The sequence below is a fragment of the Scyliorhinus torazame genome, chromosome 10 (genome assembly GCF_047496885.1).
Source record: "Scyliorhinus torazame isolate Kashiwa2021f chromosome 10, sScyTor2.1, whole genome shotgun sequence".
NCBI lineage: Eukaryota > Metazoa > Chordata > Chondrichthyes > Carcharhiniformes > Scyliorhinidae > Scyliorhinus > Scyliorhinus torazame.
This window is the reverse complement of record NC_092716.1, coordinates 139,444,145-139,467,560: the sequence shown is the minus strand read 5'-3', so window position 1 is coordinate 139,467,560 and position 23,416 is coordinate 139,444,145. Positions and strand designations below refer to the sequence as shown.

General features: G+C 43.9%; 1 protein-coding gene across 1 annotated transcript in view; it reads right to left on the bottom strand.

The window, feature by feature from the left end:
* The window catches only part of LOC140430258 (uncharacterized), a 148,928-nt gene that overhangs the window by 41,380 nt on the left and 84,132 nt on the right, over positions 1-23,416 (bottom strand). The window contains exon 30 of the mRNA XM_072517685.1: positions 14,895-15,104. Coding sequence (XP_072373786.1) covers positions 14,895-15,104 — 210 coding nt within the window. The remainder of the gene's footprint in view (positions 1-14,894; positions 15,105-23,416) is intronic.

The following is a 23,416-nucleotide window of genomic DNA, read 5'->3' as shown; positions in this document are numbered from 1 at the left end:
AAGATCTTATGAGGAAAGGCTGAGGGACTTGAGGCTGTTTTCATTAGAGAGAAGAAGGTTAAGACGTGACTTAATCGAGGCATACAAGATGATCAGAGGATTGGATAGGGTGGACAGTGAGAGCCTTTTTCCTCAGATGGTGATGTCTAGCACGAGGGGACAGAGCTTTAAATTGAGGGGAGATAGATATAAGACAGATGTCAGAGGTAGGTTCTTTACTCAGAGAGTAGTAAGGGCGTGGAATGCCCTGCCTGCAACAGTAGTAGATTCGCCAACACCAAGGACATTCAAATGGTTATTGGATAGACATATCGACGATAAGAGAATAGTGTAGATGGGCTTTAGAGTGGTTTCACAGGTCGGCGCAACATCGAGGGCCGAAGGGCCTGTACTGCGCTGTAATGTTCTATGTTCTATGTTCTATTTACACAGTTGGTTAAATAACGGATATGAAAAATAGAACTGCCTATATTAGGAGCTCAATATTTCACCAGCTCTAATAGCAGTCGTACCTCTGGTATTTGAATAATGTTGTGAATTCTTTGTTCTGATATTTGCGTTTGGTTTATAAATCCAGAAGGCATTGTTCAAATGAGTTAAAAGAAAAAGTTAAGAGCTAAAAACATGCTGCAGAGTAGTTCCAATAGCACTTCATACATTAGTGAGCAAAGCAGAAATACGTGCCCAGAGAATAAAACTTGTCCCTCCTTACACCAATTTCATTTCATTGTCCAAACGTACAAACATGTGGACATGTTTGATCCAGTCATAAAACACAGTTATTTGTTTGATCAATGAAGCAGAGCAAAGGGATGCACAAAGAAAGTTGCAGATTGTGGGGTCCTTTTTGAACAGGCTAGATTATTTTGGAAATGTCAAATGTAAATTCGAGCACAATCGCTGGGGTTCAGTTTAGCAACAGTCCATTGACAGCATGAACATAGAACATAGAACATACAGTGCAGAAGGAGGCCATTCGGCCCATCGAGACTGCCCTCACTTCCCCCGTATCCCCGTAACCCAATAACCCCTCCTAACGAGAGCATGTTGTCTCTCAATTCGAAACATTGAGCAAAGAAAGTTGCTGATTTGTGGGTCGTTTTTGAAAAGGCTATAGCTTATTTTGGAAATGTCAAATGTAAATTTGAGCACAATCGCTGGGATTCAGTTTAGCAACAGTCCATTGACAGCATGGTGTCTCTCACTATGTCAGTGGGACTCAAGGAAACAAGCAGAGGGGAGAATTGTTGTGGAGGTAATTAGCAACTGTTGCCATGTGATTGTGAATGTGAAATCTGGGATAATAGTTTCAGATGTGGGGAACAGGAAGATGTCGATTTCTCCACGATCAACCTCTGACATTTACAAACTTGTGTAGTAGACAGATCACTCTGGGGAATGGGTAGATGGCAAGTTTCAAAGCAACTCGTTCTCCAAACATGTGTGTAAAATGAAACAAGAAGGTCCAACTTGTGCAAAACAATTCAATGGAGATGATGGAGTTTCACATCAATAATGTGTGCCAATTGTAGCCTTGTAGCCAATTGTGGCCCAGCACCGGAGATTCGGCGGGGGCGGGAATCGCGCCACGCCGGTCGACGGGCCCCCTCCGGCGATTCTCCGGCACGCGATGGGGCGAAGTCCCGCTGGTTTTATCCTGGTCCCGCTGGCGTGAATTGAACCACGTCCCTTACTGGCGGGACCCAGCGGCGCGGGCAGTCTCCGGGCTTCTGGGGGTGGCGCGGGGCGATCTGGCCCCGGGGGTGCCCCCACGGTGGCCTGACCCGCGATCGGGGCCCACCGATCCGCGGCCGGGCATGTGCCGTGAAGGCACTCTTTCCCTACGCGCGGCTATCAGCCTCCGCCATGGCCGACGCGTAGGTGACACACCCCGCACATGCGCGGGGATGACGTCAGCAGCCGCTGACGCTCCTGCGCATGCGCGTTCTTCCGCCGGCCGTCAGAGTCCCTTCAGCCTTGGCTGGCATGGCGCTAAAGGCTTTCCTTTAGCGCCGGCGGGACGGCAACCACTCCAGCGCGGGCCTAGCCCCTAAAGGTGAGGGCTTGGCCCCTAAAGGTGCAGAGAAATCCGCTCCTTTGGGGCTGCCCGACGCCGGAGTGGTTCATGCCACTCCATCCCGCTGGGCCACCCGCCCCGCCGGGTAGGGGAGAATCCCGCCCCAGATATTTACAAACTTGTGTAGTATTCAGATCACTTTGGGGAATGGGGAGATGGCAAGTTTCAAAGCAACTCTTTTTCCAAACATGTGTGTGACATGAAACAAAAGGTTCCAGCTCCTGTAAAACAATGTAATGGAGATGGAGGAGTTTCACATCAATAATGTGAGTCAGGTTTTGTAGCCAATTGTGATACATACTAGACAGGACTGTCAGGTTTCTGGTGTGATGAGCGATTATATCAGATTTTCAATATCTGATACACTTACCAGGTGATAATATTTCTCCGTTGACTGTGCATGAGCAACTTGTTGTTTCTGTCGTGCTGGGAGTTACTGTTACTGTTGTTGTTGTTTCGAGTGTAGTGCTGGGTGCTGTGGTGGTGTGACATTTTCCGGTGTACTTCAAAATTTCACAGCTCTTCGTACATAGAGTGAAATTACAGACGCCTGATTTACTTGAAGTTACGATAGCCTGTCCTGCAAGACAAAAGGCATGAAAGGTTTTAGGCATCTTATGGCAATTATTCAGTCATTTTCTTTAGTTAATTACAAATCAAAATAGAGGTGGCAGCATCTCATATTTTGAGACTGATGCGCTAAAAATAAGTTTATATGTTTACACGGGATAAAATCTACACATCTGGTTAAGTAATGGATATGAAAAATAGACCTGCCCATATTAGAAGCTCAATATTTCATCAGCCTTACTTGTAGTCGTATCTCTGGTATTTGAATAATGTTGTAAGTTCTTCGTTTTGATTTTTGTGTTTGGTTTACAAATGCAGACAGAGCAATGTTCAAACAAGTTAAAGGAGAAAGTTAAAGCTCTAAATAAATGCTCAGAGTAGGTCTTAAGGACCAAACACATTAGTGAGCAAAGCAGAAATGCTTGCCCACAGAGTAAAACTCGTCCCATCCTGACAACCAATTTCATTTCATTGTCGGAATGTACGAACGTATGGATATTTTTGATCCAGTCACTAAACACAGGTATTTTTTTGTTCAATGAACCAGAGCAAAGGAATAAGCAAAGACAGTTGCAGAATTTGTGTGCTCCTTTTTGTACAAGTGAGAGTTGATACTGGAAATGCCAAATGTAAGATCGAGCACAGTCCCTGGAATTCAGCTTAGCAACAGTCCATTGACAGCATGTGGACTCTCTATTGGTCAGCAGGACTGGGGAAACAAGCAGAAGTGAGCATCCTCTGTGGAAATATTTAGCATCTTTAACTCTTGCCATGTGATTGTGAATATGAAATCTGGGATAATAGTTTCAGATGTGAAGAACAGGCAGGTGTCGATTTCTCCACGATCAACTTCTGACATTTCCAAAGATATGTACCAGACAGTTCACTTTGGGAAATAGAGAGATGGCAAGTTTAAAAGCAACTCTTTTTCCAAACGTGTATGTAACATTAACAAGAACATCCACCTTGTTTCAAACAATGTAACGGAGAGGATGGAGTTTCACATCAATAATGTGTGTCAGGTTTTGTAGCCAATTGTGATACATACTAGACAGGACTGTCAGGTTTCTGGTGTGATGAGCAATTATATCAGCTTTTCAATACTGATACACTTAACAGGCGATAATATTTCTCCATTGTTTAGCAACAGTCCATTGACAGCATGTTGTCTCTCAGTTCGTCAGTGGGACACAGGGAAACAAGCAGAGGTGAGAATTGTGTGTGGAAGTAATTATCATTTTTAACTGTTGCCATGTGATTGTGAATGTGAAATCTGGAATAAAAGTTTCAGATGCAGAGAACAGGAAGATGTTGATTTCTCCACGATCAACCTCTGACATTTACAAACTCTTGTAGCAGACAGATCACTCTGGGGAATGGCAGAAGTTTCAAAGCAACTCTTTCTCCAAACATGTAAGTAAACATGAAAAAAGAAGGTCCAGCTTGTGTAAAATAACGTAATGGAGATGATGGAGTTTCACATCAATAACATGAGTCAGGCTTTGTAGCTAATTGTGATACATACTGGACAGGACTGTCAGATTTCTGGTGTGATGAGCGATTATATCAGATTTTCAATATCTGATACACTTACCGGGTGATAATATTTCTCCATTGACTGTGCAGTAGCAACTTGTTGTTTCTGTCGTGCTGGGAGTTACTGTTACTGTTGTTGTTGGTTCGAGTGTAGTGCTGGGTGCTGTGGTGGTGTGACATTTTCCGGTGTACTTCAAAATTTCACAGCTCTTCGTACATAGAGTGAAATTACAGACGCCTGATTTACTTGTAGCTACAACAGCTTGTCTCACAAGACTAAAGGCATGAAAATATTTTAGGCATCTCATGGCAATTATCCAGGTATTTATTATATTATAATGAGAATCTTTATTAATGTCACAAGTGGGCTTAGAAAACATATTTGTGTTTGCTTTTCAGTTCTGGTATTCCAGTTTAGGTAGGGGGTGTGTTGTGGACAATGGCTCTTTCAGAGGCTCGGAGGTTTTTGGGGGTGGAGAAGGTCACACAGTGCCTTACGAACAGAGACTAAACAAAGACTTCGATTTGGCAAAAACATTGAAGTTTACGTTACCTGACAGCATACAAATGAAGTGGTACTGACGGTGGTAGCTGAGCATTTAAAATTGCCTGAGATACAGTCCAACGCATTAGAAATGGCCAAAATTTAGTACAGATTAAACAACTTGAACATGAGAAGAATTAAAGTAGCTTGAATACGAAATGAGGGAGAAAGAAACAATAGCCCAAGCCGAACAACAATAAAGTGAATGGGAGATACAGATCAGCGAAAAAGAAGAAGAGAGAGAAAGAGATAGAGAGGAAAAAGAAAAATAGAGAGAACGAGATAGAGAGGAAAAAGAAAAAGAGAGAGAAGAGATAGAGAGGAAAAAGAAAAAGAGAGAGAAAGAGATCGAGAGGAAAAAGAAAAGGAGATAGAAAGAGATAGAGTGGAAAAGAACAAGAGAGAGAGGAAAGGGAAAAAGAGAGAGTTTGAACTTCAGAAAATGGCCATGAAACATGAGTCAGTTAAAATTGGCAGATGTAAAGGGAATCGTACAGTTTGAGGATTGTGATGAGAATAAAGTACAAGAGCTTCATAGTCGAAGGCTTGGTGGGGATCTATTTAAATATGTCCAAGCATTGCCAATGTTTGGTGAGAAGGAGGTAAACGCCTTTTTCATTTCATTTGAGAAGGTAGCTAAACAAATGAAATGGCCAAAGGACATGTGGGTATTACTGATTCAAACAAAGCTGGTAGATAGGGCCAATGAAGTTTTTGCATCTCTATCAGAGGAGGTATCTGGGACGTATGAGGAGGTGAACAAAATCCATTTTAGGTGCATATGAACTAGTGCCGGAAGCCTACAGACAAAAGTTTAGAAATTTAAGGAAAGAACCTGGTCAAATATACATGGAGTTTGAAAGGATCAGAGTAATTTTGATAGGTGGATGAGGGCTTTGAAAATAGACCAAACGTATGAAGCTCTCGGAGAAATTATACTTTTGGAGGAGTTTAAAAATTCAATTCTTGATGTAGAGAGAACTCATGTGGAAGAGTAGAGGGTTAAAACTGCAAGGTTAGCAGTGGAAATGGCAGATGATTATGAATTAGTTCATAAATCAAAGTTTGGTTTCTGACATCAGTTTCAGCCTGTGAGGGATAGAAACTGGGGAAAAGAGAAATACTCAAGTGGTAGAGGTAAAGGAGATCTGATGGGAGATAATAAGGAGAGTGCACCTCAGATTAGAAAAGAATCAAGGAGGGTGGAAGAGAAATGAAAAGTTTCAAATGTTTTCACTGTAATAAACTTGGCCATGTAAAGTCATAGTGTTGGTGATTGAAGAAAAGCGCTGGGAAGACTGATGTGATGAAACAGGATAAGTCAGTGGGATTGTTAAAGTGGTAAAAGAAAGCCCAAGTGAAGCGAAGGAGGAGCAAAAGATTGTACAGCCTGATCAAGAGGTGATTGATAAGAAGGTGCCAGATCTCTTTAAAGAATTAATTTGTGTGGGTAAAGTTTACTCAGGTGTACCAGGAGGAGTAGGTAAAGAAGTCAGAATTTTAAGAGATACGGGAGCTAGTCAATCTTTGATGGTATGAGATGCAGAGTTATGTAGTTTGGAAGGAATGTTGCCAGAAAAGGTGATAATATGTGGAATTCAGGGTGAGAAGAGTAGTGTTCCATTATATAAGGTAAGGTTGGAAAGTCCAATGAGGAGTGTTGAAGTGGTAGTAGGAGTAATAGAGAAACTATCTTGTCCAGGAATACAGTTTATCTTGGGTAATGATATAGCTGGATCGCAGGTGGGAGTGATGCCTACTGTGGTTGATAAGCCAGTGGAAAATCAGACAACTGAAATGTTGAAGGACGAATATCCTGGGATTTTTCCGGGTTGTGTAGTAACAAGGTTGCAAATTCATAGGTTAAGACAAGAGGAGAAATCAAAGATTGAAGATGAAGTTGAAGTTCAATTATCAGAAACGATTTTTGATCAGATGGTTGGAAAAGAACAAGAACACGTGGAGGATGAGGCGGATATTTTTAGTTCAGGAAAATTGGCAGAGTTACAAGAGAAAGATATAGAAATAAAACAGATGTATCAGAAAGCATACACGGAAGAGGAATCTGAGTGTATACCAGAATGTTATTACCGTAAAAATGACGTCCTGATGAGAAAATGGAGACTTTACATATGCAGGCGCATGAAAATTGGGCAGAAGTTCATCAAGTGGTATTGCCAGTAGTGTATAGAAAGGAGGTGTTGCGAGTAGCACATGAGGTACCAGTGGGAGGTCATTTGGGAGTGAGGAAAACTCAAGCTAAACTCCCAAAACATTTTTATTGGCCTGGACTACATAAAAATGTAGTTAAATTTTTTCGATCATGTCACACATGTCAAGTGATAGGGAAACCTCAAGCAGTGAGAAAACCAGCACCCTTAATACCCATTCCAGCATTTGAGGAATCTTTTACAAGGGTCTTAATTGATTGCGTAGGACCGCTACCTAAGACGAAATGTGGGAATCAATATCTTTTGACTATGATGGGTGTGTCTGCTCAGTTTCCAGAGGCCATTCCAGTGCGCAATATTACAGCTAGAAAGATTGTGGGGGAGTTACTTAAATTCTTTACTAGATATGGACTAACCACAGAAATACAATCTGATCAAGGATCAAATTTTACTTCTGGGTTGTGGTGATATGCATCACTGTAAATACACAAGGGGTTAATGTAAATACACTACGACTAAGTAAACACTAGAGGGAGCACCAGAGACGTCATGACAAGCAGACATACAGCTAATGAACACATAGAATAGGACACGACCAATGGGCAGTCAAGACACCCAGAGGTGACACTACCACAAGTGGGCATTACACAACCCATAAGACCATAAGACATAGGAGCGGAAGTAAGGCCATTCGGCCCATCGAGTCCACTCCACCATTCAATCATGGCTGATTTCAACTCCATTTACCCGCTCTCTCCATAGCCCTTAATTCCTCGAGAAATCAAGAATTTATCAACTTCTGTCTTAAAGACACTCAACGTCCCGGCCTCCAACGCCCTCTGTGGCAATGAATTCCACAGACCCACCACTCTCTGGCTGAAGAAATTTCTCCTCATCTCTGTTCTAAAGTGACTCCCTTTTATTCTAAGGCTGTGCCCCAGGGTCCTAGTCTCCCCTGCTAATGGAAACAACTTCCCTACATCCACCCTATCTAAGCCATTCATTATCTTGTAAGTTTCTATTAGATCTCCCCTCAACCTCCTAAACTCCAATGAATATAATCCCAGGATCCTCAGACGTTCATCGTATGTTAGGCCTACCATTCCTGGGATCATCCGTGTGAATCTCCGCTGGACCCGCTCCAGTGCCAGTATGTCCTTCCTGAGGTGTGGGGCCCAAAATTGCTCACAGCATTCTAAATGGGGCCTAACTAATGCTTTATAAAGCTTCAGAAGTACATCCCTGCTTTTATATTCCAAGCCTCTTGAGATGAATGACAACATTGCATTTGCTTTCTTAATTACGGACTCAACCTGCAAGTTTACCTTTAGCGAATCCTGGACTAGGACTCCCAAGTCCCTTTGCACTTCAGCATTATGAATTTTGTCACCGTTTAGAAAATAGTCCATGCCTCTATTCTTTTTTCCAAAGTGCAAGACCTCGCACTTGCCCACGTTGAATTTCATCAGCCACTTCTTGGACCACTCTCCTAAACTGTCTAAATCTTTCTGCAGCCTCCCCACCTCCTCCATACTACCTGCCCCTCCACCTATCTTTGTATCATCGGCAAACTTAGCCAGAATGCCCCCAGTCCCGTCATCTAGACCGTTAATATATAAAGAGAACAGCTGTGGCCCCAACACTGAACCCTGCGGGACACCACTCGTCACCGGTTGCCATTCCGAAAAAGAACCTTTTATCCCAACTCTCTGCCTTCTGCCTGACAGCCAATCGTCAATCCATGTTAGTACCTTGCCTCGAATACCATGGGCCCTTATTTTACTCAGCAGTCTCCCGTGAGACTATTTAAGGACAGGGCACACATGCTCTGTCTCTTTCCACAGGCGACACTTAGAGAGTAAGACAGGGGCAGATCAGAAGAATCACACCCACCAGATGGCTTAGAGCAGACTGGTTAGTTAGACTGAGTTACCATAGTAAGATTAGCAGGAGAGTCGAACTCATAGAGAACTGTGCTAATGGTTCAATAAATCACATTGAACTTACTTCAAGGTCTGGAGTATCTTTTGGTCAAAGCTAAGTCAAGTTGCAGCCTGTGTTATCCCAGAGTATATAACACAACAAAGGTTATTAAAAGAAGTTATGGATAGTTTTCGAATAAAACAATTTATATCAACTGCGTACCACCCAGAATCGCAGGGAGAGTTAGAAAGATGGCATCAGACATTAAAGACAATGTTGAGGGCTTATTGCCAAGAGTATCCAGAGGATTGGGATAAAGGAATTCCATTCGCAGTGTTTGCAATTAGGGATGCACCTAATGAGTCAACCAAATTCAGTCCTTTCGAACTAATTTTTGGTCATTAGGTAAGAGGACCACTTAAATTGATTAAGGAAATTTGGTGAGTGAGCTGTCGGAACTTACATTATTGGATTACATTTCAAATTTTAGGGAACGATTAAATAAAGCAGGGGAATTGGCTGGACAACATTTAAAGGTTGCACAACATGTGATGAAACGGGTAGCAGACAAGAAAGCAAAAGTTCGTAGTTTTGTCAGTGCAGATTACATTTTAGTATTGTTACCAGTGGTAGGTGAATCTTTAAAAGCAAGGTTTTGTGGACCTTATCAGATTGAAAGGAAATTAAGTGAGGTGAATTATGTGGTAAGAATGCAAGATAGAAGGAAAACTCACCGAGTGTGTCCTGTGAATATGCTTAAAAGGTACTTTGAAAGGGAAGGAGAGCAAAAGGAGGAGGTTTTAATGATTCTAACACAAAGTGAAGAACCAAATCTAGATGACTTTGAATTTGACATCCCTCAAATTAAAGGGGAAAACAAGGATGTTCTTAAAAATTGAGATAAATTGTTGAGTTACCTTCCAGAGGAAAAACAGACTGACCTGAAAGAATTATTGATATCACATGGGCAAGTTTGTGGAGATAAGTTGGGAAGTACTAAAATGGCTATACATGATGTAGATGTGAGAAATGCTGTTCCAATGAAACAACATCGGTATAGACTTAACCTTTTAAAATTGGCACAGGTTAAGAAGGAATTTGAAAGGATGCTTAAAAATGGCATAATTGAAGTGGGTTGCAGCCAATGGAGCTCACCCATAGTGATGGTACCAAAACCGGACGGTACCCAACGGTTGTGTGTGGACTATAGAAAGGTTAATGCAGTTACAAGAACGGACTCTTATCCCGTGTTTGGTGGATTGCATTGAGAAGGTGGGACAATCAGCTTTTATTTCCAAACTTGATTTACTTAAAGGTTACTGGCAGGTACCTTTATCTGAAAGGGCGAAGGAGATTTCAGCTTTAATGACTCCAGATGGTACATACCAATTGAAAGTTATGCCATTTGGCATGGAAAATGCTCCAGCCACATTTCAATGGTTAACTAACACAATCGTTTCAGGATTATCCAATTGTGCGGTATACATCGACGATCAAAGTGGCAAAGATTAGTGGGAGACTAGAGGACTGGGAAATGTTTAGGGGGCAACAGAAAGCTACTAAAAAAGCTATAAAGAAAAGTAAGATAGATTATGAGAGTAAACTTGCTCAGAATATAAAAACAGATAGTGAAAGTTTCTACAAATATATATTTTTTAAAAAGTGGCTAAGGTAAATATTGGTCCTTTAGAGGATGAGAAGTGAGATTTAATAATGGGAGATGAGGAAATGGCTGAGGAACTGAACAGGTTTTTTGGGTCGGTCTTCACAGTGGAAGACACAAATAACATGCCAGTGACTGATAGAAATGAGGTTATGACAGGTGAGGACCTTGAGAGGATTGTTATCACTAAGGAGGTAGTGATGGGCAAGCTAATGGGGCTAAAGGTAGACAAGTCTCCTGGCCCTGATGGAATGCATCCCAGAGTGCGAAAAGAGATGGCTAGGGAAATTGCAAATGCACTCGTGATAATTTACCAAAATTCACTAGACTCTGGGGTGGTCCCGGCGGATTGGAAATTAGCAAACATGACAGAACTGTTTAAAAAAGGAGGTAGGCAGAAAGCGGGTAATTATAGGCCAGTGAGCTTAACTTCTGTAGTAGGGAAGATGCTGGAATCTATCATCAAGGAAGAAATAGCGAGGAATCTGGATGTAAATTGTCCCATTGGACAGACGGTAGCCTTGTGGATAGCACAAATGCTTCACAGCTCCAGGGTCCCAGGTTCGATTCCAGCTTGGGTCACTGTCTGTGCGGAGTCTGCACATCCTCCCCGTGTGTGCGTGGGTTTCCTCCGGGTGCTCCGGTTTCCTCCCACAGTCCAAAGATGTGCGGGTTAGGTGGATTGGCCATGCTAAATTGCCCATAGTGTCCAAAATTGCCCTTAGTGTAAGGTGGGGTTCCTGGGTTATGGGGATAGGGTGGAGGTGTGGACCTTGGGTAGGGTGCTCTTTCCAAGAGCCGGTGCAGACTCGATGGGCCGAATGGCCTCCTTCTGCACTGTAAATTCTATGAAAGCTATGAATGAATGACGCAGCATGGGTTCATAAAGGACAGGTCGTGCCTAACTAATATAGTGGAATTTTTTGAGGACATTACCAGTGCGGTAGATAACAGGGAGCCAAGGGATGTGGTATATTTGGATTTCCAGAACGCCTTTGACAAGGTGCCACACAAAAGATTGCTGCATAAGATAAAGATGCATGGCATTAAGTGTAAAGTAGTAGCATGGATAGAGGATTGGTTAATTAATAGAAAGCAAAGAGTGGGGTTTAATGGGTGTTTCTCTGGTTGGCAATCAGTAGCTAGTGGTGTCTCTCAGGGATCAGTGTTGGGCCCACAATTGTTCACAATTTACATAGATGATTTGGTGTTGGGGACCAAGGGCAATGTGTCCAAGTTTGCAGACGACACTAAGATGAGTGGTAATGCAAAAAGTGCAGAGGATACTGAAAGTCTGCAGAGGGATTTGATAGGTTAAGTGAATGGGCTAGGGTCTGGCAGATGGAATACAATGTTGACAAATGTGAGGTTATCCATTTTGGTAGGAATATCAACAAATGGGATTATTATTTAAATGATAAAATATTAAAACATGCTGCTGTGCAGAGAGGCCTGGGTGTGCTAACGTATGAGTCGCAAAAATTTGGATTACTGATGCAACAGGTGATTAAGAAGGCAAATGGAATGTTATCCTTCATTGCGAGAGGGATGGAGTTTAAGACTAGGGAGGTTATGCTGCAATTGTATAAGGTGTTAGTGAGGCCACACCTGGAGTATTGTGTTCAGTTTTGGTCTCCTTACTTGAGAAAGGACGTGCTGGCACTGGAAGGTGTGCAGAGGAGATTCACTAGGTTAATCCCAGAGCTGTAGGGGTTGGATTACGAGGAGAGGTTGAGTAGACTGGGACTGTACTCATTGGAATTTAGAAGGATGAGGGGAGATCTTATAAAAACATATAAAATTATGAAGGGAATAGATGGGATAGATGCGGGCAAGTTGTTTCCACTGGCGGGTGAAAGCAGAACTAGGGGGCATAGCCTCAAAATAACGGGAAGTAGATTTAGGACTGAGTTTAGGAGGAACTTCTTCACCCAAAGGGTTGTGAATCTATGGAATTCCTTGCCCAGTGAAGCAGTAGAGGCTCCTTCATTAAATGTTTTTAAGATAAAGATAGATAGTTTTTTGAAGAATAAAGGGATTAAGGGTTATGGTGTTCTGGCCGGAAAGTGGAGCTGAGTCCACAAAAGATCAGCCATGATCTCATTGAATGGCGGAGCAGGCTCGAGGGGCCAGATGGCCTACTCCTGCTCCTAGTTCTTATGTTCTTATGATCTGGTAATTTTTAGTCAGACATGGAAAGAACATTTGAAGCATCTGATGGAGTTATTTGATCAGGTGGCGGGTTTGGACGTAAACCTAGTCAAAAGTGAACTTGGAAAAGCCCAAGTCACCTTCATTGGCCATACAATCAGACAGGGTCGAATGGTTCAACGGGATGTGAAACAAAAGTTATTGGGGGGTTTCCAATACCCTCGACATGAAGGGAAAAAATGCAATTTCTTGGATGAGTGGATTTTACCGGACATTTGTGCCGCATTTTAGCAGTGTGGTCGCTCCGCTGACGGACTTGCTGAAGAATCGTAGCAAATTTCAGTGGACAGCGGAATGTCAACAGGCATTTGACGGGTTGAGGGCTGTGTTAAACAATGCTCCTGTGTTGGAGAATTACAAGGGGCTGTGTTATCGGATTGAACTAAAGTATCTGACCATAAAGAGGAATGTCGAGGCGTAGAGAAATGGATGGATCGTGCAGAGACCTTCTTGTCCAAAGAGACTGTCAATGAATAGGGATTCCAGTTGCAGGAAGAAGACCTAAAATAGACTATGTTATATAAATGTTTGGATGTTTTGATTTTGTCTACAAAAAGGTATATTTATTGTCAATTTTGCTTGAAAGAAAGTGATAAGGTTAAAAATGAAACAATCTTAAAGTTGATGGATTATTTTTTTTTGGGTGGAGGTGTCATGGGAATGTCACTTTAAGAAATGTTAGTCTTCTCAAGTGGCTGCAGTGATGTCATTGCGTGGGTGGAGCTGGGCTCTGGCTCTGCTTTTTACTTTCGTTTTGAGTGGGAAGCTTTTTTTGGCTCTGAGTGTTAGTTTCGTTTTCAGTTAGAGAGCTGCATTCAAACCAAGGAGGTGTATTTCAGTCTCTCTCTGCATGCTAAAAATGTCTCCTGATCACTTCAAAGTAATACCTGTTTCGGTAAGGAATGCAAACCTACTGTCTTTGTTAAAAGGGTCTTTGACTTATGGATGTTGTTAGGAATGTTACTCAGGGTTACCTATAGAGTACTGTATCTTTGGGGCGTGGGGTATTAGTGTTGGTAGTTGATAAGGTGTTTGCTGTGTGTTTATAAAATGTTAACTGGATTCATAGAATAAACATTGTTTTTGTTTAAAAATACTTTAGATCTCTGTTGCATCACACCTTTAAAGTGGACCTTTGTGCTCCCCATAACCAAAATCTATTAAAAGTTGTGGGTCAGTTGACCTCCATGATATACTTTGGTGTTCTCTAAACCCTGGACCATAATAATGTTTACACAGGATAAAATTGACACATCTGCTAAGTAATGGATATGAAAAGTAGAACTGCCCACATTAGAGGCTCAATATTTCATCAGCTCTCACTGTAGTCGTACCTCTGGTATTTGAATAATGTTGTATGTTCTTTGTTTTGATATTTGTGTTTGGTTTACAAATGCAGACAGAGCAATGTTCAAATAAGTTAAATGAGAAAGTTAATTAACTAACTAAATGCCCAGAGTAGGTCTTTAGCACCAAACACATTAGTGAGCAAAGCAGAAATGCTTGCCCACAGAATAAAACTAGTCCCATCCAGATAACCAATTTCATTTCATTGTCGGAATGTACAAACATATGGATATTTTTGATCCAGTCACTAAACACAGGTATTTTTTTGTTCAATGAACCAGAGCAAAGAAATAAGCAAAGACAGTTGCAGAATTTGTGTGCTCCTTTTTGTACAGGCGAGAGTTTATACTGGAAATGCCAAATGTAAGTTTGAGTACAATCTCTGGAATTCAGCTTAGCAACAGTCCATTGACAGCATGTGGTCTCTCTATTGGTCAGTGGGACTGGGGAAACAAGCTGAAGTGAGCATCCTCTGTGGAAATATTTAGCATCTTTCACTCATGCCATGAGATTGTGAATATGAAATCTGGAATAATAGTTTCAGATGTGGAGAGCAGAAAGATGTCGGTTTTTCCACAATCTATTCTGACATTTCCAAAATTATGTAGCAGACACATCACTTTGGAAATAGAGAGATGGCAAGTTTAAAAGCAACTCATTTTCCAAACATGTATGTAACTTGATAAAAGAACATCCACCTTGTTTCAAACAATGTGATGGAGAGGACTGGAGCTTCGCATCAATAATGTGAGTCAGATTTTGCAGCTAATTATGCTACATACTAGGCAGGACTAGTCAGGTTAATGGTGTGTTGAGCGATTATATCAGAGGTTCAATATCTGATACACTTACCTGGTGATAATACTTCTCCGTTGACTGTGCAGGAGCAACTTGTTGTTTCTGTCGTGCTGGGAGTTACTGTTACTGTTGTTGTTGGTTCGAGTGTAGTGCTGGGTGCTGTGGTGGTGTGACATTTTCCGGTGTACTTCAAAATTTCACAGCTCTTAGTACATAGAGTGAAATTACAGACGCCTGATTTACTTGAAGTTACGATAGCCTGTCCTGCAAGACAAAAGGCATGAAAATATTTTAGGCATCTCATGGCAATAATCTACTATAGTTAATTATAAATAAATTTAGAGGTGACAGCATCTCATATTTCGAGACTGAGGCGCTAAAAATAAGTTTATATGTTTACACGGGATAAAATCCTCACATCTGGTTAAGTAATGGATATGAAAAATAGAACTGCCCATATTAGAAGCTCAATATTACATCAGCCTTACTTGTAGTCGTATCCCTGGTATTTGAATAATGTTGTAAGTTCTTCGTTTTGATATTTGTGTTTTGTTTACAAATGCAGACAGAGCAATGTTCAAACAAGTTAAATGAGCAAGTGAAAGATCTAAATGAATGCTCAAAAGATTTCAGCCACCTCTAGGACAATTCTTTGGACAGCTATTATATTTATCTACCGATAAATAAACCAGTGACAGCATCTCATATTATGTGAGTTATGTGCTGAGAACAAGGCTGACATGAAAAATGAAAGAAAATTACACTTCATGTTAACAATCATGGATACGGAAAATAGAACTGCCAATATTAGAGACTGAATATTCCATTTGGTCTCATCACATTCATATATCTTCTAGTTCAATAAGCCTTTCCTTAGATTGCCACCTTGCCGCGGTGGAGAGGCTTGAATGGTCTGTTGATCCCGAGAGCTATAGCATCGGGAGTGTTAAGGCTCCTAACAGGGTCACGCATGATGGTAACGTCAGAGGGTAGGAACCAGACAAAGGGCAATCCAAAACAAGTCCTCAATGGCTGATCAGGCAGAAGATAGCCATATATCAACAGCTGCGATGGCCGATGAAGTGTCCAGTCGTCGAGGCTCTCTTGCCACTGGAACTGGACCTACCCCCTGTCACGGACCGCATGTCTGCTGTTGTGCAATGTCATACTCACGTTAAAAAATGTCTGCACCAGGCATCTACCTAGAGGAAACCAGCACCCCCCCTCACAGGCAAGTCCCCCGGCCATCAGCAAGAGGTGATGGGAACAGGACCGTGAGATCTGGAAGTCCCTAGCTTCGAACCGGCACATAGGCGGTGCAATTTAATTGTGTCGTCTCGCTCTTGGAATAGGAGAAAGAGATTATTTTGGCAGTTTTTGTCACGACTGAGCAGCCCTCTTCAGGATCCACTATGCTCACCCCACATGGGGAAAGGACTAGAAAAGCCCGAAAAATAGTCTGTTCCATCCCTAACCTGGCTGGGAAACCGGATCCAGCAGGCTCATTTACCTACGGTCAGAAAATCAAAGTTAAACTGAATTTAGGAACCTGGAATCAAAGAACCCTCACGGATAATGAGCAAAAGTATTGACCGAAATGGAGAACTGCCCTTGTTGCGCATGAACTCAGGCACTTCGACATTGATGTTGCTGCCCTGCTAGAAACCTAAAGAGCAGGCAAAGGGCAGCTGACGGAAGATGGCGGTGGTTACACTTTCTTCTGGAGGGGAAAACCCAATGATCAACACAGGACGCGTGAAATTGATTTCGCTATCAAGAACAAACTCGGAGCTCCCTGTAGGCATCAACAAGTACCTCATCACCCTCTGTCTACAACTTCCAAGAACCACCAGGCATCGGTTGTGAGTGCCAATGCTCCAACCCTTGATGTCAATGATGAGTCCAATAAATGTTTCTACTCCACACCGGACATCAAACGCTCCAACATTCCTGAGGATGATAAGGTTATCCTCCTTGGGGAGTTCAACGCCAGGGTTGGAAAGAACTCCCAACTCTGAAAAGAAACCATCAGAAAAGAAGGAATTGGGAATTGCAACTCCAACAGGGTTCTCTTGCTCAGCAAATGCACGAAACACCAGCAAGTCTTCACGACCGCACTGTTCCGCCAAAAAAAACAAGTTCATGACTTCCTGGAGATATCTACGATCAAAGCACTCACAGATGATCGACTTCATCATCATCCGATGCCTTCATCACCAAAGTAATGACCAGTGCAAATTACTTTTGGACAGACTACCCTCTCATCCGTTCCTCTATGTCCTTCAAACTCCACCAGAAGCATCAGAAGATGAAGAAACAGCTCAGGAAAAAGATCAATGATGAGCGGTTTCAAGAGCCGAGCAGACGGGCGAACTTCCAACAATGTTGTCTCCAAAATCTCCAAAACGTCCATTGTAATGGAATGGAGGGAAACTGGAAAGAGCTGAAGACAGCCATCCTCTCAATCTGTGAAGAAACCATCGGCTACAAGACCAGGAAACACTAAGATTGGTTTGACAAGAATGACCATACCATCCAAAAACTCATCGACAACAAGAGGAAAGCTGTCCACACTTGACAAAACAATATAACCAGCATGGTAAAGAGGAGAGCTCATCAATTAGCCAAGGCATTGATACAAAGAAGAACAAGCGAAATCAAGAACCAATGGTGGACTGAGAAAGCTAAGGAGCTGCAACAGGCAATTTAACCAGTTGATTGGTCGATGTGTGGCATTCTCTTCCATCTCATCTAAAAGCCCGGGCTGGATTCTCCGTCAAGTGATGCTGGAATCGAGAACACGATCGGAAGGAGAATTGCGGATCAGCCGCAAACCTAGGCCAGCGCCGGGCTGATGGAATGCCATGCTCTGGTGCCTTGACAGCAGCGTGAATGTGTTCTACGCAAGTGTGGGCGTGCAAATTTTACAGTAAACGCCATTGGCATATCATTAACTGGCCTGGTCTGGCAATTTCCGGGCCCCCCACAGAGTGCTCCGGGTCCAGCAGGAGGAATTACTGACAGCAAGGTTCACTTATGGTATTTAAAATCAGGAAACAGGCACTGTGAGGGCAGCACGGTGGGGCAGTGGGTTAGCCCTGCTGCCTCAAGGCGTTGAGGTCCCAGGTTCGATTCTGGCTCTGGGTCACTATCCGTGTGGAATTTGCACATTCTCCCTGTGTTTGAGTGGGTTTTGCCCCCACAACCCAAAGGTGTTCAGGCTAGGTGGATTGGCCACACTAAACTGGCCCTTAATTGGAAAAAATGAATTGGGTACTCTAAATTTATTTTAAAAAAGGAACCAGGCACTGTGGCTTGTGAGGGAGAGAGAGGGGGTACAAAAAGTGTCTAACATCTCTATAGTGTGCTGACAGTTGTGCTGCTGACCAGTGGTCTTCTGCCAGGGCTGGGGTGTGTAGTGGGGGCGGCTAGGAGGTGGGCCATGGGGCCATGGGGTGGATTGGCACGGATCAGCATTGCTGCAGCCTGCAAGGCAGCCATGTGGCTGCACATGCCGCTGACTGCCCACTGTGAACTTAGTGCCACGGATCCTCTGGGTACCTTCCCAGGCCACCCCTCAAGATACCCTCTGGCCCCAGCCGGCCCATCAATGGGATGGGTGTGCTCTGGCGCAACCAGTGACAGCTTCTTGGCTGGGTGAGGGTGTGTGGGTTGTGGAGTACCTATATACAGGTCCTGCTTGTCAGGCTCTCGAGTGCCATCCCTGACCCTGGCAAATCACACACCAGCGTTTGTTCGAATTGCACTAGTTCCACGTGGTGGCTGTGCTAGCCCATTAGGAGATCCTAAATTGCATGCTTTCGGGGCTGTAGAACTCACACAATTCAGTCCTGGCATCAGCACGTAGTATCTGAAACAGAGAATTCTGGTCATCATATATCAATGAGGGATGACCTGAACATTGTCATAGTTTGACAGCTGGCCAATTGCATGCTGTTTTCATGTCTTTGATCACTTCAGAAGCCTTTAAGAGTCACCCCACTTCAGAAGAGTGGAATCATGTGCAGACTAGACTAGCTTGAGCTGGCAGATCCTCTGCTCTGTGACTATTGAGATTTTCACAAACATTTGACAATCAACAGAAAAACACAACCAACATTCAGGTGGCACCATGTCAAGACATATCCTGAGGCACTTCACTGAAACACAATGACTATATTTGACACCAACTCATGAAACGTGACTAAAAACTTAGTCAAAGAAATGGCTTGGAAGAGGGTGTTAAAGGAAAGCAGAGAGCTGGACACGTTTAAGCATAATAATTCCAGAGTAGATTCAGGCAGATGAAGGGAGTTCGGAATGCCCAGAGGTGAAAGAATGTATTGAGGGTTGCAGAGCTGGAAAAAATTAGGTAGGGAGGGATGACATGATAAAATTATTTGAACAGTAGAAAGAGAATTTTAAACCTGACACATTTAGACACTGGGGACCTGTATAAGGTTGGGGACACAATGGTGGTGGGAGCAGGGCAACCTCAGGTTTCTCAACCAGTACCACGAGTACCAATAATTTATAATATATAAAAGCAAATTACTGCGGATGCTGGAATCTGAAACAAAAACAGGAAATACTGGACAATTGCAGGGGATCTGACAGTATCTGTGGAGAGAAAAGGGAACTAACGTTTCAGGTCTGGATGACTCTTTGTCAATGCTGGAGAGAACTGGAAATAGAGTCAGATTTATACTGTTGTGGGAGGGCGTGAAGTAGTGGGCTGAATAGGGGGGCAGCAATAGGCGGAGATTGACAAGGATGGTGTGGACAGAATGACAAAATGAACGTAAATGGGCATGGTTAAAGCTAAGATGGATGTTGATAGTGGCACATAAATAGATTAGAATGTGTGAATGGCAGAACAAAGGTAAGCAGTGTGTCAAAGGGCAACCAGGAACAGGGAACCGATAGTCCAAAGTTGGGTGGGGGAGGGGGGAATGGTGAGGGAAAAGCAGGCCACTTGAAGAAAGGAAAATAAATTGATAGAATTAAAAATGGGTGAATGTGGAGGAGAGAATTCGCAGCCTGCAATTATTGAACACAATGTTAAGTCCAGGAGGCTGTAACGTGCCTAATGAGAATATGAGCTGCTGTTCCTCTAGTTTGTGCTGGGCTTCACTGGAACATTGCAGCAGGCCATGGATGGACATGTGAACGTGAGAGCAGGATGGTGAGTTGAAATGGCAGCGACAGGAAGGTCTGGGCCCTGCTTGCTGCCAGACCGGAGGAGTTCTGCAAAGTGGTTACCCAGTCTGTGTTGAGTCTCTCCAGTGTAGAGTAGACCACATTGGGAGCAGCGAATGCAATAGACCAGATTGAAGGAGGTGCACATGAAGCGCTGCCTCACCTGAAAAGAGTGTTTAGGCCCTGGGATGGTGAGCAGGGAGGAGGTCAAGGGGCAGGTGTTACACCTTTTGTGATTATCATGGGAAGAGGGTGAGGTGTTGGGGGTGGTGAAAGCGTGCGGTAGGGTATCCTGGATGGAACAGTCTCTCCAAAATGCTCACGGGGGGTGTGGAAGGCACTGTGAGGGGAAGATGTGTTTGGTGGTGGAATCATAGACGAGTTGGCGGAACTAGCGGAGGATGATTCATTGAAAGTGGAGGCTGGTGGGGTAAAAAGGGAGTAGAAGGGGGATTGTACCCTGGTTTTGGGAGGGAGGGAAGGGGTTAGAGCAGAGGTGCAGGAGTTGGGTCAGACATGATTGAGAGCCCTGTCGACCACATTGGGTAGGAAACCACGAATAATGAAGAATGAAAACATCTCAGCAGCACTGTTTTGGAAAGTGGCATCATCGGAACAGGGACAACGGATGCAAAAGAGTTGGGAGAATGGGATGGAGTCCGAACAGGATGTGGGGTGTGAAGTGCAATACTTGCAGGATGATGGGTGTGAAGCGCTGTACTTACAGGATGTAGGGTGTGAAGAGCTGTACTTAAAAGATGTGCGTTGTGAAGATGTGTACTTAAAGGATTTGGGGTGTGAAGAGCTGTTTTACAGGATGTGGGATGCGAAGAGCTGTGCCTACAGTATGTGGGGTGTAAAAAGCTGTACTTACAGGATGTGGGGTGTGAAGAGCTGTACTTACTGGATCTGGGGGTACTTACTGGATGTGGGGGGCAAAGAGCTGTACTTACAGGATGTAGGGTGTGAAGAGCTGTTTTTACAGAATGTGGGGTGTGAAGAGCTGTACTTTCAGGGTGTGGGGTGTGAAGAGCTGTACTTACAGGATGTGGGGTGTGAAGAGCTGTACTTACTGGATCTGGGGGTACTTACAGGATGTGGGGTGCAAAGAGCTGTACTTACAGGATGTGGGGTGTGAAGAGCTGTACTTACAGGATGTGGGGGGTGAAGAGCTGTACTTACAGGATGTGGGGTGTGAAGAGCTGTACTTTCAGGAAGTGGGGGGTGAAGAGCTTTACTTACAGGATGTGGGATGTGAAGAGCTGTTTTTACAGGATGTGGGGTGTGAAGAGCTGTACTTACAGGATGTGGGGTGTGAAGAGCTGTTTTTACAGGATGTGGGGGGTGAAGAGCTGTACTTACAGGATGTGGGGTATGAAGAGCTGTTTTTACAGGATGTGGGGTGTGAAGAGCTGTACTTTCAGGATGTGGGGTGTGAAGAGCTGTTTTTACAGGATGTGGGGTGTGAAGAGCTGTACTTACAGGATGTGGGGTGTGAAGAGCTGTACTTTCAGGATGTGGGGTGTGAAGAGCTGTTTTTACAGCATGTGGGGTGTGAAGAGCTGTACTTTCAGGATGTGGGGCGTGAAGAGCTGTACTTACAGGATGTGGGGCGTGAAGAGCTGTACTTTCAGGATGCGGGCTGTGAAGAGCTGTACTTACAGGATGCGGGCTGTGAAGAGCTGTACTTTCAGGATGTGGGGCGTGAACAGCTGTACTTACAGGATGTGGGGTGTGAAGAGCTGTACTTACAGGATGTGGGGTGTGAAGAGCTGTACTTTCAGGGTGTGGGGTGTGAAGAGCTGTACTTACAGGATGTGGGATGTGAAGAGCTGTACTTTCAGGGTGTGGGGTGTGAAGAGCTGTAGTTACAGGATGTGGGGTGTGAAGAGCTGTTTTTACAGGATGTGGGGTGTGAAGAGCTGTTTTTACAGGATGTGGGATGTGAAGAGCTGTACTTTCAGGATGTGGGGTGTGAAGAGCTGTACTTTCAGGGTGTGGGGTGTGAAGAGCTGTACTTACAGGATGTGGGATGTGAAGAGCTGTACTTTCAGGGTGTGGGGTGTGAAGAGCTGTAGTTACAGGATGTGGGGTGTGAAGAGCTGTTTTTACAGGATGTGGGGTGTGAAGAGCTGTTTTTACAGGATGTGGGATGTGAAGAGCTGTACTTTCAGGGTGTGGGGGGTGAAGAGCTGTACTTACAGGAGGTGGGATGTGAAGAGCTGTACTTACAGGATGTGGGATGTGAAGAGCTGTACTTACAGGATGTGGGATGTGAAGAGCTGTTTTTACAGGATGTGGGGTGTGAAGAGCTGTACTTTCAGGGTGTGAGGTCTGAAGAGCTGTACTTACAGGATGTGGGGTGCAAAGAGCTGTACTTACAGGATGTAGGGTGTGAAGAGCTGTTTTTACAGGATGTGGGGTGTGAAGAGCTGTTTTTACAGGATGTGGGGTCTGAAGAGCTGTACTTACAGGATGTGGGGTCTGAAGAGCTGTACTTACAGGATGTGGGGGGTGAAGAGCTGTACTTACAGGATGTGGGGTGTGAAGAGCTGTACTTACAGGATGTGGGATGTGAAGAGATGTTTTTACAGGATGTGGGGTGTGAAGAGCTGTTTTTACAGGATGTGGGGTGTGAAGAGCTGTTTTTACTGGATGCGGGGGGTGAAGAGCTGTACTTTCAGAATGTGGGGCGTAAAGAGCTGTACTTACAGGATATGGGATGTGAAGAGCTGTTTGTACAGGATGTGGGGCGTGAAGAGCTGTACTTGCAGGATGTGGGATGTGAAGAGCTGTACTTACAGGATGTGGGGCGTGAAGAGCTGTTTTTACAGGATGTGGGATGTGAAGAGCTGTACTTACAGGATGTGGAATGTGAAGAGCTGTACTTACAGGATATGGGTTGTGAAGAGCCGTACTTACAGGATGTGGGGCGTGAAGAGCTGTACTTTCAGGATGTGGGGCGTGAAGAGCTGTACTTACAGGATGTGGGATGTGAAGAGCTGTACTTACAGGATGTGGGGCGTGAAGAGCCGTACTTACAGGATGTGGGGCGTGAAGAGCTGTTTTTACAGGATGTGGGATGTGAAGAGCTGTACTTTCAGGATGTGGGATGTGAAGAGCTGTTTTTACAGGATGTGGGGCGTGAAGAGCCGTACTTACAGGATGTGGGGCGTGAAGAGCTGTACTTTCAGGATGTGGGGCGTGAAGAGCTGTACTTACAGGATGTGGGATGTGAAGAGCTGTACTTACAGGATGTGGGGCGTGAAGAGCCGTACTTACAGGATGTGGGGCGTGAAGAGCTGTTTTTACAGGATGTGGGATGTGAAGAGCTGTACATTCAGGATGTGGGATGTGAAGAGCTGTTTTTACAGGAT